The sequence below is a fragment of the Portunus trituberculatus genome, chromosome 7 (genome assembly GCF_017591435.1).
Source record: "Portunus trituberculatus isolate SZX2019 chromosome 7, ASM1759143v1, whole genome shotgun sequence".
In the NCBI taxonomy this organism is placed as follows: domain Eukaryota; kingdom Metazoa; phylum Arthropoda; class Malacostraca; order Decapoda; family Portunidae; genus Portunus; species Portunus trituberculatus.
In genome coordinates this window covers 4,302,735-4,316,543 of record NC_059261.1, presented here as the reverse complement: position 1 = coordinate 4,316,543, position 13,809 = coordinate 4,302,735, and the positions used below count along the sequence as shown (strand labels likewise).

The 13,809-nt window shown below is 40.9% G+C and overlaps 1 protein-coding gene across 1 annotated transcript; it reads left to right on the top strand.

The window, feature by feature from the left end:
- The first annotated feature begins 6,011 nt into the window (after nt 1–6,011).
- On the top strand, nt 6,012–12,283 carry LOC123519407. Its single transcript, XM_045280693.1, has 5 exons — nt 6,012–6,041; nt 6,133–6,291; nt 10,945–11,049; nt 11,225–11,414; nt 11,726–12,283. The coding sequence occupies exons 1-5, from the start codon at nt 6,012–6,014 to the stop codon at nt 11,935–11,937; spliced, it is 696 nt and encodes a 231-aa protein (XP_045136628.1). The 3' UTR covers nt 11,938–12,283.
- The last annotated feature ends 1,526 nt before the right edge of the window (nt 12,284–13,809 follow it).

The window sequence follows — 13,809 nt, the reverse complement described above, 5'->3', positions numbered from 1 at the left end:
TCAAAGTAAAAGTGTATCCCGGGGGTGAAGTTGTAAGATTGCTTGAGTTATGCCTAAATTGTCTCCCTGGCGGCGTTTGATGGGTGACCGTCATTAAATATTAGTCAGTTAAGGAATGACTCAAACACTACCAAAGATGTGTTCGTTGTGTTTCGCTCGAGTGTTGAAGTGTTTCGAATTCACGTCTTGTTTTGCTGGTCTTAAACTTAGGTTGACTCGAAGCTGTTGTTTTTTTTTTTTAAGGTGTTTTCTTGTTTTTTTCTTTATTTTATTCTATTCTATTTTAGGTTAGGTTAGGTTAGGTTAAGTGCAGTCATTTATGTTCTATACTTGTTCATTCTAAGAGATGTTTCGAAGAGATATAGAGAAAGTTCCTATTTTTTTCATCTTTTATTTTATTTTATTTTAGTTTAAGTATAGTAATTCATTTTTTTCTATACGTATTACTTTCTATAGATTTTAAAAGGCTCCATTGAAAGTTCCTATTTTTCGAAGGTATATTTATGAAGCCACTATTAATTCAGCAGGCTGCAGTGGTAGTTGGTGTTTTCAAAGGTGTTTTTCTGGTAAGATTTGCAAGGGTGTTTGTAAGATTCCATTGATAATTTAACAGTCTAGTGTAATTGTTTTTAATTCTTTTTTTTTTAATGGTTGTTTGTACGATTTGCAAGATTGTTTTTAAGATTTCATAGATAATTTAACTGTAGTGTAAATTTGCTTTCAAAGATATATTTTCATGATTAAACTCTTTGACAGGCTGTATTGAACGTTTCTAAGGTTTTCAAAGGTGTTTTTCGTTATGGTTGTATGAATTTCTTAAGACTAGTGTAAATTAATGGTCAATGTTTTAATTTTTTTTCTTGATTCTATACACCTTGACAGCCTCCAATGAACGCTCTTATAAGGTTTTTAAAGGTGGTTTTATGTTTGTAAAGTTTTTGCAAGGGTGTTTTTACGATCTCATTGATAATTTATCCGTCTCTAGTGCAAATCTGTTTTTCAAAGGTGTTTTTCATCATTCTACACCTTGATAGGCTACAGTAAACGTTCCTTTGATAGGCTGCAGTGAACGTTCCTTTGATAGGCTGCAGTGAACGTTCCTTTGATAGGCTACAGTAAACGTTCCTTTGATAGGCTGCAGTAAACGTTCCTTTGATAGGCTGCAGTGAACGTTCCTTTGATAGGCTACAGTAAACGTTCCTTTGATAGGCTGCAGTAAACGTTCCTTTGATAGGCTGCAGTGAACGTTCCTTTGATAGGCTACAGTAAACGTTCCTTTGATAGGCTGCAGTAAACGTTCCTTTGATAGGCTGCAGTGAACGTTCCTTTGATAGGCTGCAGTAAACGTTCCTGTGATAGGCTGCAGTAAACGTTCCTTTGATAGGCTGCAGTAAACGTTCCTTTGATAGGCTGCAGTGAACGTTCCTTTGATAGGCTGCAGTAAACGTTCCTTTGATAGGCTGCAGTGAACGTTCCTTTGATAGGCTGCAGTAAACGTTCCTGTGATAGGCTGCAGTAAACGTTCCTTTGATAGGCTGCAGTAAACGTTCCTTTGATAGGCTGCAGTGAACGTTCCTTTGATAGGCTACAGTAAACGTTCCTTTGATAGGCTGCAGTAAACGTTCCTTTGATAGGCTGCAGTGAACGTTCCTTTGATAGGCTGCAGTGAACGTTCCTTTGATAGGCTGCAGTAAACGTTCCTTTGATAGGCTGCAGTGAACGTTCCTTTGATAGGCTGCAGTAAACGTTCCTTTGATAGGCTGCAGTAAACGTTCCTTTGATAGGCTGCAGTGAACGTTCCTTTGATAGGCTACAGTAAACGTTCCTTTGATAGGCTGCAGTAAACGTTCCTTTGATAGGCTGCAGTGAACGTTCCTTTGATAGGCTGCAGTGAACGTTCCTTTGATAGGCTGCAGTAAACGTTCCTTTGATAGGCTGCAGTGAACGTTCCTTTGATAGGCTACAGTAAACGTTCCTTAGGTTTTCAAGTTTTTTTTTTTTTATCGATGATTTAAGTCTTTAGTGTAAATTAATGGGATTTTCTAAGGTGTTTTCCTGATTCACACCTTGATAGTCTCCAGTGAACGTTCTAAGGTTTTCAAAGGGGTTTCTTAATGGTTCTATTGATAGTTTAAGTCATTAGTGTAAATTAATTGGACTTTCAAAGGTTTTTCTTGATTCTACACCTTGATAGCCTCCAGTGAACGTTCCTAAGGTTTTCAAAGATGTCTTTTTAATGGTTCTATCGTAAGTGTAATAGTCTCTAGTGTAAATTAATAGGATTTTCAAGTGTTTTCGAAATTCTGCACCTTATTAAGCTCTAGTAAACGTATCTAAAGTGTTTAAGGGTGTCTTTATAATTCTGTTAATAATGTAATAAATTCTAATGGAAGTTTATGGGATTCTCAAAGGTGTTTTCATGATTCTCTACTTTGATAGGGTCCAATGAACGGATCCTAAGGTTTATATGGACGTTTTTGTGGTTCTATAGATAACGTAACAGGTTCCAGTGCAAATAAAAGGGATTTTCAAAGGTGTTTTCATGGTTCTATACTTTGGTAAGCTCTTGTGAACGTTCCTAAGGTTCATTTTTTTTTTTTGTGGTTCTATTCGTGATGTAACAGTTTCTAATGGAAGTTTATGAGATTTTCAAAAGGTGTTTTTCATGATTCTATACTTTGACAGGGTCCAATGAACGTTCCTAAGGCGACTGTATGATGTTTAGGCAATAAGGTCTGCTATATCTGTATTTTGTTATGTATACTGTCTATTTATATTTTTTTTATACTTTAACCTTAAGTCTTTGCCCAGGGGATGAGTGGCAAGGTCCATCCTCCTCCTTTGTTGTATTTATTTATTAATTCAACAATAAATGTATCAATAAATCATACTTTCACGGTTCTGTTGATAATGCTACCGGTTCTAATGGATGTTGATGGGATTTTCAATGGTTTTCACGCTTATATTGATAGTTTGTCAAGATATTTCCACCAATAATGAAGGAAACACACGTGAACAATGATTAATTAACTCTGTAGCCTTGAAATAATTAAATAAGTATATAAATGTTGTCCTGATGAGAGAGAGAGAGAGAGAGAGAGAGAGAGAGAGAGAGAGAGAGAGAGAGAGAGATACACACATACAAAATCAATGTTAGAATTAGCAATGTCAGAATGAGGCAAATGTCATCCTATATTTTTGTTAATATTAGGAAGAAATATACAGAAAAAAAGATAATAAAAATAAATGAAAATTAAAAAATATATATATATACTAAATTGTTTGTATTATTTTCATTTTCGTGTTAATAAAATACGATTTTTTTTTTTTTCATAAATGGAGAGAAGAATGAAGGGAGGAGAGGAAAGGAGGAAGATGAAGAGAGTGCAGAGGAGGGGAAGAGAAGAGAGAAGGAAGAAGTGTCTGAAGGAAAGGAAGAAGAGGGAGGAAAACACACACACACACACACACACACACACACACACACACACACACATATATATAATAAAAAAAAAAATAAATAAATAAACCTAAAATAACTAAACACCACAAAACACGAAACTACACATCAAAATAGACAATCGGCAAAATGCGCAAAGTTAAGTCGCGCGCCAAGAAGTGAGACATTTTGAAGACCGCGCAGATGTAAACAAGAGAAAAGAGAAAATTACCGGATTATTCTTAATATTGTTGACATTTATGAGTGTTTCTCCGTTCCTACACTACTGACTGACTCGGAATCCCTAGCAATGAGTGGCCGGGGCGTGTGGCGGCGGTCAGATGAGGCGAGGTGAGGGGGAGACGCTGGGTAAATGAGTAAGAGGTGAGTAAATAGGTTGTGTAACTCATGTACTGTTACTTAAGGACTGGTGGTGTGTGGTGGTGGTGGTGGTAGTAGTAGTAGTAGTAGTAGTAGTAGTAGTAGTAGTAGTAGTGGTGGGGGTGGTATTTCCTTCCCTTCGTTTACTTGGGGGATTTCTAACCTAGTTTTACCCCGATGGAAATAAATAAAAGTTACGTTTTCCAGTCATTTAGTGTTAAAATATGTTACATTAGGTTAGGTTACCTTAGAGAGAGAGAGAGAGAGAGAGAGAGAGAGAGAGAGAAAGTTGAAAGAAGAAAGGTTTAGGTGACTATTAGAAAATGGTGGTGACTGGTGGTGTAGTGTGGAGTGTGGTGTTCAGTATGCATTGTCCTGCGATCTGAAACAATACATTACTTCTTTCTTCATTTTAGTCATATCTTCACAAAACTCTTAAACAAAACAAACACAAAAACAAAACAAGACAAACACAAATCTCACTTACCCTTTTCCTTCCAGCGATGCAACCAAGCCTGGCCCTCCGAACTTACACCCTTGGGAGGAGGAGATGGTGGTGCTGGTGTGGCGTGGTGGGGGCAGGGGGGCGGTCCATCCTCCACCTTACCCCATGGACCACCACCACCACTGCTCTCCATACACAGGATTCTGATAAGGAGGAAAACAGTTTGGATCAATTTATTTCGAAGTTCCAGCTGATTTTGAGCAGACCGAAGGATATGCGTCCTAAACCTTCCAAAAAGAGCACAAGGATGAAGGACAAGCGTGTGAAGGACTCCAAAGATCCTTCACTCCTGTCCTACCAGCCGTTTACCCACAATTCCCTCAGTGTTTGTGATAAGGTTAGGTTAGGAAAAAATGGTGGAAGAATGGATAGGGTGGAGGAAAGAGATGTGGAGAGAGAAGTGGAGAGATGGAAGGATAGAGGTGTGGAGAGAAACATGGAGGAGAGATTGAAGGATAGACTAGAAGGAAAGGATGGAGAGAGAGATGGAGAGAATAACAGGGAGAGACAGAGAGGAGAGATAAAAATGGAGGAAGAGAATGTGGAGACAGAAATGGAGAGATGGAAGGATAGACAGGAAGAAAAGGCTGGAAAGAGAGGAGGGAATAATGAGAGAATGAGAGGAGAGGTAATAAACGAGATAAAAAGTGGAGAGATAGATGGAGGAATGAATGGAGTGAGAAAACAGAGAGAGAGACAGAAGATAAACACAGGAGAAAGAATAAACAAGGAATCAGAAAACAAGAGGAAGGGAAAAGGGAGGCAAGAAGTATATGCAGAAGAGAAAGAGGAGATACAGGAAGAGAAAAAGAGAGAAAAGAAACAAAAAACAAAAAATGAAGTGAAAAACAAACTGAACCAAGAAAGACAGACTGAAGAGAGGAGGAGGAGAGAGAAGAGGAGGAGGAGTGGAGAGGAGAGGAGGGAGAGTACTGGGAGAAGAGGAGCGTGCCCTGCTGTCTCGCATTCTAGAGGGAGTGCCAGAGTGCCAGGACACAAAACACCTGCAGGAGTGTCTTAGGTCAGTGTGTGTGTGTGTGTGTGTGTGTGTGTGTCTCAACTCTACTCAAGATGAAAATAGGTCAACTCAGCTCAAACTGTCAAATTAGGTCAACTTTTGCTCAAATGTCATATTAGGTCAACTTTGCTCAAATAAGGTCAGCTTGGGTCAAATTAGGTTAAGTCTACTCAAATAAGGTCACAGGTCAAGTACTCAAGGTCATATTGGGTCAGAGGTCAACTTAAAGAAATGGTCGTTAGGTCACAAGTCAACTATATTCTAAAAAGGTCACATCAGGTCATCTCTTCTCAAATAAGGCCAAATTAAGTCATAATAGGTCAACTTTGCTCAAAATAAGGTCATCTCTGCTCAAACAAGGTCATTTCAGGTCATCATTATTCAAATAGGGTCATCTCAGTTCATCTCTACTCAGACAAAGTCATCTCATGTCATCAATGCTCAAACAAGGTCATTTCAGGTCAATAAAAGTTAAATTAGGTCAACTTGGGTCACAGGTTAGGTCAGGTCAGCTATATTAAAAAGTCAAATTAGGTCTCAGTTCAACTATATTTAAATAAGGTCAAATTAGGTCAACTCTGCTCAAACAAGTTCAGATTAGGTCACAGTTCAACTATATTTAAATAATGTCATGTCTAGTCATCTCTTCTCAAGGTCAAAAAGGTCACATGTCAGATCGACTCAAGTCACAAGTCAAGGTCAGGTCAGGTTAAGTTGGGTCACAGATCAAAAAGTCAAATGTCAAACAAGGTCACAGGTCAGGTCAAGGTCATGTTTCTCCCTCCCCAGGCAGGATGCAGTGCCAGGGTTTGGGTCTCTGCGGCGGCTGTGTGCTGGGGTGAGTTGCACGGCAGCGGTGGGCACAGTGGTGGCCATCCGGGGCCTGGCACAGTGCCTCCACCCACACCAGTACCATGCACACCTCGCACTCGACTACTATTGGGCCAGGTGGGTGTTGGGAGGGGCAGGATGAGGCAGTGTGTGAAGGACATTGGAGAATGCAGTTTTCCATACGGAACGGTGGAGAAGTGGAATGCATTGAATAATGAATTTGTTACAGCACATAATGTGCATAACTTTAAGGAAAAATTGGATAAATGGAGACATGGAGAAAGGACACTATGAGCCCCACTCGAACCCTATACAATACAAGCAGGTAAATACAACTCTGTAAATACACACATCCACTAAACCAGTGGTTCCCAAGCTGTGGCAAGTGTACCACTAGTGGTACATGAAGGCCTTCCAGGTGGCCACTTTTGGGATCATTTATGATTTTGTTAGATTGAGTTCATGGGTGCTGCTAGGCCTATTTTAGCGGGCTGAAGCACGCTTAAAATATTCTTAAGCCCCTTCTAAATTATTTAATACAAAATAAAAATAAAAAGTGCTGCCAAATTCAATATAAATATGCAGGAAAATGAGTTTAAATAAATATAAACATTTTTTACTCACATGCTTCACATGCTCGCATCCTGCGAATTTCCAGGGGGCTAACCCCCCCCATTCTTAAGACCTAGTGACGGCCCTGATTGAATTAATTTCTCAGGTGAATGTTTATTGGCTGACACAAGATAATCTGGCATTAATCAGCTGGTGGAGAGGAAACAGGTGGATCCCTGGCATTACAGAGTTGTGTTCCTTGTTGTTAGTTCATTTGTGTGTTCCATGGGTGAATACACTGGTACTTGCTGCAACGGAGGCTTTCTGGAACCAGCTGGCAGGTGGTACGCAGGGATTGTACCACACCTCATTGCTCTAAACCAAACCACCTCATTTTCTCCACTCCTCCACAGCTCCTTGTGCCACGCAGGGGATGTGGAGCAGAGCCTGGCTGTCCTGCTCCACCTCCACCGTCAGACACACACACAGCGCCACACACACCCGCACCGCACCAAGAAAGTCAGCAACATTACCCAGCTGGTGATGTATAGAATCTTGGAGGACGGGGAGGAGGAGGAGGTGGCTAAGGTGTGTGTGTGTGTGTGTGTGTGTATTTACCTAATTGTATTTACCTAATTGTAACATACGGGAAAAGAGCTATGCTCGTGTTGTCCCGTCTCCATATCTATTAATGTCCAGCTTTTTCTTAAAATCATGAATATTCCTTGCGTTGACCACTTCCACGTCTAAACTATTCCATGCTTCCACCCTTCTATGAGGAAGCTATATTTTTCACATCTCTCCTATAAGTGGCCATTTTAGTTTTTCCCATGCCCTCTCGACATTCTTCCATTCCACATACACAGATCTTCCCTATCCATTTTTCCATGCCAATCATCACTCTGTATATTGCTATCAGGTCTCCCCTTTCTCTTCTGTTTTCCAGGGTTGGAAGTTGCATTCTTTTCAGTCTGTCTTCATAAGTCAAATCTCTTAAGTCAGGCACCATTTTCGTTGCAGCCCTCTGTACTTTCTCTAGTTTCCTTATGTGTTTCTTTAAGTTCGGAGCCCACTGTATTGTTGCATATTCAAGCCTCGGTCTTATCATTGCAGTAATTATTTTCTTCATCATTTCTTCATCTAGATATCTGACGCCACTCTTATGTTCCTCAATAAGTTCAATACTTCTCCAATTATTTTGTTTATATGTCTCTCTGGCGATAGGTCATTGGTAATTGTCACCCCAAGGTCTTTTCTTCATGACTGGTTTTATGTCTTCATTTCCTATCTTGTACATACTCCTGATTCTTCTTTCACTCTTGCCAAACTCTATTTTCTTGCATTTTGTCGTGTTGAACTCCATTTGCCATGTACAGCTCCATTTCCATATTCTGTCCAAGTCTTCCTGGAGTAGTTCGCAATCTTTGTCACATCTCACTTTTCTTAACAATTTTGCATCGTCTGCAAATAGGCTCACATAACTGGACACCCCATCCACCATGTCATTTATGTAGACTGCGAACATTACTGGTGCCAACACTGATCCCTGTGGAACTCCACTCTCCACCAATCCCCATTCTGATGGTCTGTCCTTAATTATTGTTCTCATTTCTCTTCCTACCAAAAGTCTTCCATCCATTTTAGTAAACTGCCATGCACTCCTCCTACCATTTCAAGTTTCCAGATCAGTCTCTGGTGTGGTACCTTATCAAAGGCCTTTTTTAAATCCAGATATATTCCATCAGCCCAACCATCTCTTTCCTGTATTACATCTATCACCCTCGAATAGTAACATATCAGGTTTGTCGTGCATGAACGCCCTTTCCTAAAACCAAATTGACACTCACAAAGTATGTCATTTTCTCCAAGAAGTCTGTCCATCTATTCTTCACCACCCTCTCACACATCTTAGCTACCACACTTGTAAGTGACACTGGTCTATAGTTCAATGGGTCTCTCTTGTTACCTGATTTATAGATTGGGACAATGTTAGCTCTTTTCCAGTCTTGGGGCACTACACCTTCCCTTAATGAGGCATCAATTACTTCACAAACTTTTTCTGCCAATTGCTCCTGCATTCTCTTAAAATCCATCCTGATACCCCATCAGGTCCCACAGCTTTTCTCACTTCTAAACTCCCCATCATGTTCTTGATCTCCTCCACAGTTACTTGAAACTCCTTCATAATCCCTTTCTGTTCCATTACCAGTGGTTTGTCAAAAGCAGTCTCCTTTGTGAATACCTTCCGAAAGCATCCATTCATAGCCTCTGCCATTTCCTGGGATCTTCACTGCATACTCCATTTACTTCTAAACTTTCAATACTTTCTCTATTTTTGATGTTGTTGTTCACATGTCTGTAAAAAGCCTTGGTTGGTCTTTACATTTATCAATTATATCCTTTTCTTGTTTCTTTCTTTCTTCTCTTCTAATCAACACATATTCATTTCTTGCTCTTTTGTAACTTTCCCACTGCTTAATCCGTCTTTTCCTTCTCCACCTCTTCCATGCATCCTCTTTTCTTGTTCTAGCCTTTTCACATCTATCGTTAAACCAGTCCTGCTTTCCAACTTCTCTATGTTGTCTTATTGGTACAAATTTTTCTCACCTTCTTTGTATATTTTTATAAATTCCTTCCACTTTTCATTTGCTCCTTAGCACTCTTGAATTTCATCCAATTTGTCTCTTGAAAGAATTTCTTTAGGTTTCCAAAATCTGTCTTGGCATAATTCCATCTTCCCACTTTATATTCTTCATTTCTTCTAGATTTCTCTTCGTCTATCACCTTGAACTCCAAAACTGCATGATCACTCTTTGCTAAAGGGCACTCCACCCTCATCTCCTCAATGACCATTGGCTCTGTACTAAAGACCAAGTCCAGTCTTGACGATGCTCCCTCTCCTCCAAACCTAGTATCTTCTTTGACCCACTGAGTTAACACATTTTCCATTGCCAGTGTCAATAGTGTATTTCCCCATGTTGTCTCTGATCCTTCCATTGACCAGTCCTCCCAACACACCTCTTTACAATTAAAATCTCCCATCATTATAGTTCGTTCACAGCCACCCAACATTTCTTCCAGACATGTTCCTGTATCACTTATCATTTCTTCATATTCCTGTACTGACCATGCATTTGTCTTAGGTGGTACGTACACCACTATGTAGTGCCTCTTTTTTCCTTCATTAGTTTCTGCTCTGATCTTTAGCACTTCTGCCTTTCCCATACCTTTTTTCACTTGATCCACCTTTATATCTTTTTTAACCAGCAACATCACTCCTCCTCCCATCTTACCTACTCTATTTCTTTTCCAAACATTATATTTCCCTTCTCCAACCATCATCAGGTCTTCTCCCTCTCTCAGTTTTGTTTCAGTAAGACCCACAATATCTGGGTTCTTGTCCCTCAAGTAATCGTTGAGTTCTAAAATCCCCGATATCACTCCATTTATGTTGGAATACATTACATTTCGCTCATATGTAAGTTTCTTTAGTCCTTTCTTGCTGTACTTTTCTGGGTTATGAACCACTTCCTCAGTCTCATATCCAAGATTCTCCAGAAAAACTCTTTCTTCTCCTCTTCTGTCCTCTCTTCATTTTTTTTCAAAGCCTCCTTTCTCAACTCATTTAACATTTCTCTTTCCTTTTCACCGAGATCTCTTCTCAACCAAATCTTCCTTGTTGTTTCCTGCTGGGCTAGCCTCCATGACTTCTCCACCAATTCATCTACATCCTTTTGTGACTTAAGTTTGATTCTTGTGTGTGTGTGTGTGTGTGTGTGTGTGTGTGTGTGTGTGTGTGTAATAATAATAATAATAATAATAATAATAATAATAATAAAAATATGGTTTATTAGTAATTGCAGTACATACATACTGAAAATGTACATATGGGGATTGAGGGAGACTTAAGATTGGAACTTTAACTTAGCTGTTTATGGGTCGCACCATGGAGAGGATAGCACTGTGATGGTAAGGGTCAGTTCTTGGGGCCTTGAGTGGCATGACCATATTTGTGTGTGGTGTGGCATGGGTTGGCTGGGGTGCGTCAGGGGGGAGGAGATGTCACAGCCTTGAGTGGCGCAGCAGGCCTCTACCCATCTTGACGAAGGCCGCTTGGTGTGTGGTAGCCAGTGTGGGGAAGTCGAGGGTAGACTGTGGTGTGTGTGTGTGTTTGTGCTTGCTTGCTTCATCTAATCTCTCTCTCTCTCTCTCTCTCAGGCGGTGGACTTCGTGGAGGTGGTGGCGTCAGAGTTGGGTTCCTTGGTGCCGGCATTGTCCCTCTGGAGTGCCACCTTCACCAGCCCTCTCTTCAGACTCCAGCAGGTGAGAGAGAGAGAGAGAGAGAGAGAGAGAGAGAGAGAGAGAGAGAGAGAGAGAGAGAGAGAGAGAGAGAGAGAGAGAAACAAACTAGAAACCCAAAAAATAAAAACCATAAAATTTAAAAAAATCCAACCTAACCTAACCCAACCCACCTACACTCATCCACCCACCCCCCCAGGTATCAGAGGGCCTAGTGGAGCGACACCCCTGCCTGGTGAAGCTCCTGGGGCGGCGGGTGGAGGGCCTGGTGGAGAGGGCAGCCTGGGAAGGGAATCTGTGTCTCCTTCAACGCATTCTCCACCTCTCACTGTGTCACAACCTCTCCGTCCACTACCAGTCTGCCACCAGCGCTCTGCTCCAGCTGCAGTGTGGGTGGTAGTAGTAGTAGTAGTAGTAGTAGTAGTAGTAGTAGTAGTAGTAGTAGTAGTAGTAGTAGTAGTAGTGGTGGTGGTGGTGGAAGAGGTAGATAAAATGGTCTAAACTTTAAGATTTTACATGCACACACACACACACACACACACACACACACACACACACACACACACAAGCTAACCTAACCTAATATTTTACTCTCCTACACACCTCTTCACCCCAAACACACCAGTCTAGCCCCCCACCTCTAACCCCTACACCCCTTCCCTCCCTAACCCCCATGCTAATAGCCCCTCCCCCCCTACAGGTGACGAGGGGGACCTGAGAGGCGCCGAGGAGACCATTAAATTCGCACAGAAAATGGAGGTGCGTCTGACCCCCCCAGCAGTGCGTCGCTTCCTGGCACTCCTCAGCCGCCACCGCCGCCCCGCCCCCCTCACCCTCCTGGCCCTCAAGTACCACCCACCCCCCGCCAGGCAGCCCCTCCCCCCGCCACCCACTCCGAAGTATAGGTTTTAGAGGGTTAAGTGGTGGTGGTGGTGGTGATGTGTGTGTGTGTGTGTGTGTGTGTGTGTGTGTGTGTGTCTCTATTTTTCTCTGTTTCTCTCTCTCAGGCAATATATTTAGAAACCACACACACACACACACACACACACACACACACACACACACACACACACACACTCTCTTGAAGATGGCAAGGCAGGGAGTGAGAGGAACCTAGTCAATCTCTCTCTCTCTCTCTCTCTCTCTCTCTCTCTCTCTCTCTCTCTCTCTCTCTCTCTCTCTCTCTCTCTCTCTCTCTCTCTCCCACCAACACAAGAACCTGCATTTGTACAGAGATTGAAATAAATTAGTTTTGTTACATGAGTTCTTTTCTTTTTTCCGGATGACTTAGAATAGTTAGGATAGGAGTGCATAGGTTAGGTTAGGGTAGGATAAGTAAGGTTAGGTTAGATCAGGATAGGTTAGGTTAGGTTAGGATAGGGTAGGTTAGGTTAAGATAGTATTGGATAAGACAGGACAGGACAAGTTAGGATAGGTTACACTATGTTAGGGTAGGATGGCATAAGTTAGGTTAGGATAGGATAGGATAGGATAGGAAAGATTACATTAGATTAAGTTACAAGATACATAATAGGAAGATACATTGGTGAATTTTTCAAAGTATATTTTTGGTTAGAATTAATAAAACCACAAATTTATTAAAAAAAAGAGTGAATGAACTTCTGTCAAAAAAATTAACTAAGTATATAAAAAGTGAATGAAATAATGTGAAAAGAAAAACAATTATGAAAAGAAAACCACCAAATGAAATGACATGAAAAAAAAAGGTGAATGAAATAATATGCAAAAAAAAAAAAAAAAAAATAAATAAAAAATAAAAAACATTAAATGTATAAATTAAAATAAAAAGATGAAAAGGTGAATAAACTAATATACAACAAAAATCATAAAAAGAACAGTGAATTAGAATAAATAAGAATAAATAAGTGAATAAGAGTAAATAAAAATGAATAAGAATAAATAAAAATGAAGTGTTTATTCTCCAGCAGTGTTACTGCCACCACCACCACCACCACCACCAATCCCACCAGCCTTCTCACCACCTGCACCATTACCAACTCATCCACACACACACACACACACACACACACACACACACCGCATAGTGTTGTGATTAGCACGCTCAACTCACAATCGAGTCCTGGTAAGCGGCGAGGCAAATGGGCTTGGATGTTAATGTGTGGGGTGTATTCACCTAGCAGTAAATAAGTACGGGATGTAACTGGAGGGGTTGTGGCCTCGCTGTCCCGGTGTGTGGAGTGTGTTGTGGTCTCAGTCCTACCCGAAGATCGGTCTATGAGCTCTGAGCTCGCTCCATAATGGGGAAGACTGGCTGGGTGACCAGCAGGCGACCGAGGTGAATTACACACACACACACAGATATAATGAGATTAGAAGGAATACAGAAGATTGCCACAAAGATGGTGCCGGAATTAAAGGACCTCACACATGAAGAGAGACTGAAGGAAATGGGACTGCCAACCTTACATGATAGAAGAGAACGCGGGGACCTAATGCAATGTACAAGATAGTCAATGGCACTGAAAAGATAGACAAAGAAGACCTGGTGCTTTTGACAGAAGATGGAAGGACAAGAGGACATGTAAAGAAGATCAGGATGAGGCAGTGTATGAAGGATATTGGAAAATACAGTTTTCCACATAGAATGGTGGAAAAGTGGAATGCATTGAATAAAGAAGTTGTTACAGCATATAATGTGCGTAACTTTATAAAGAAATGGATAAATGGAGACATGGAGACAGGACACTGAGCCCCACTCCAACCCTGGACAATACAACTAGGTAAATACACACACACACACTT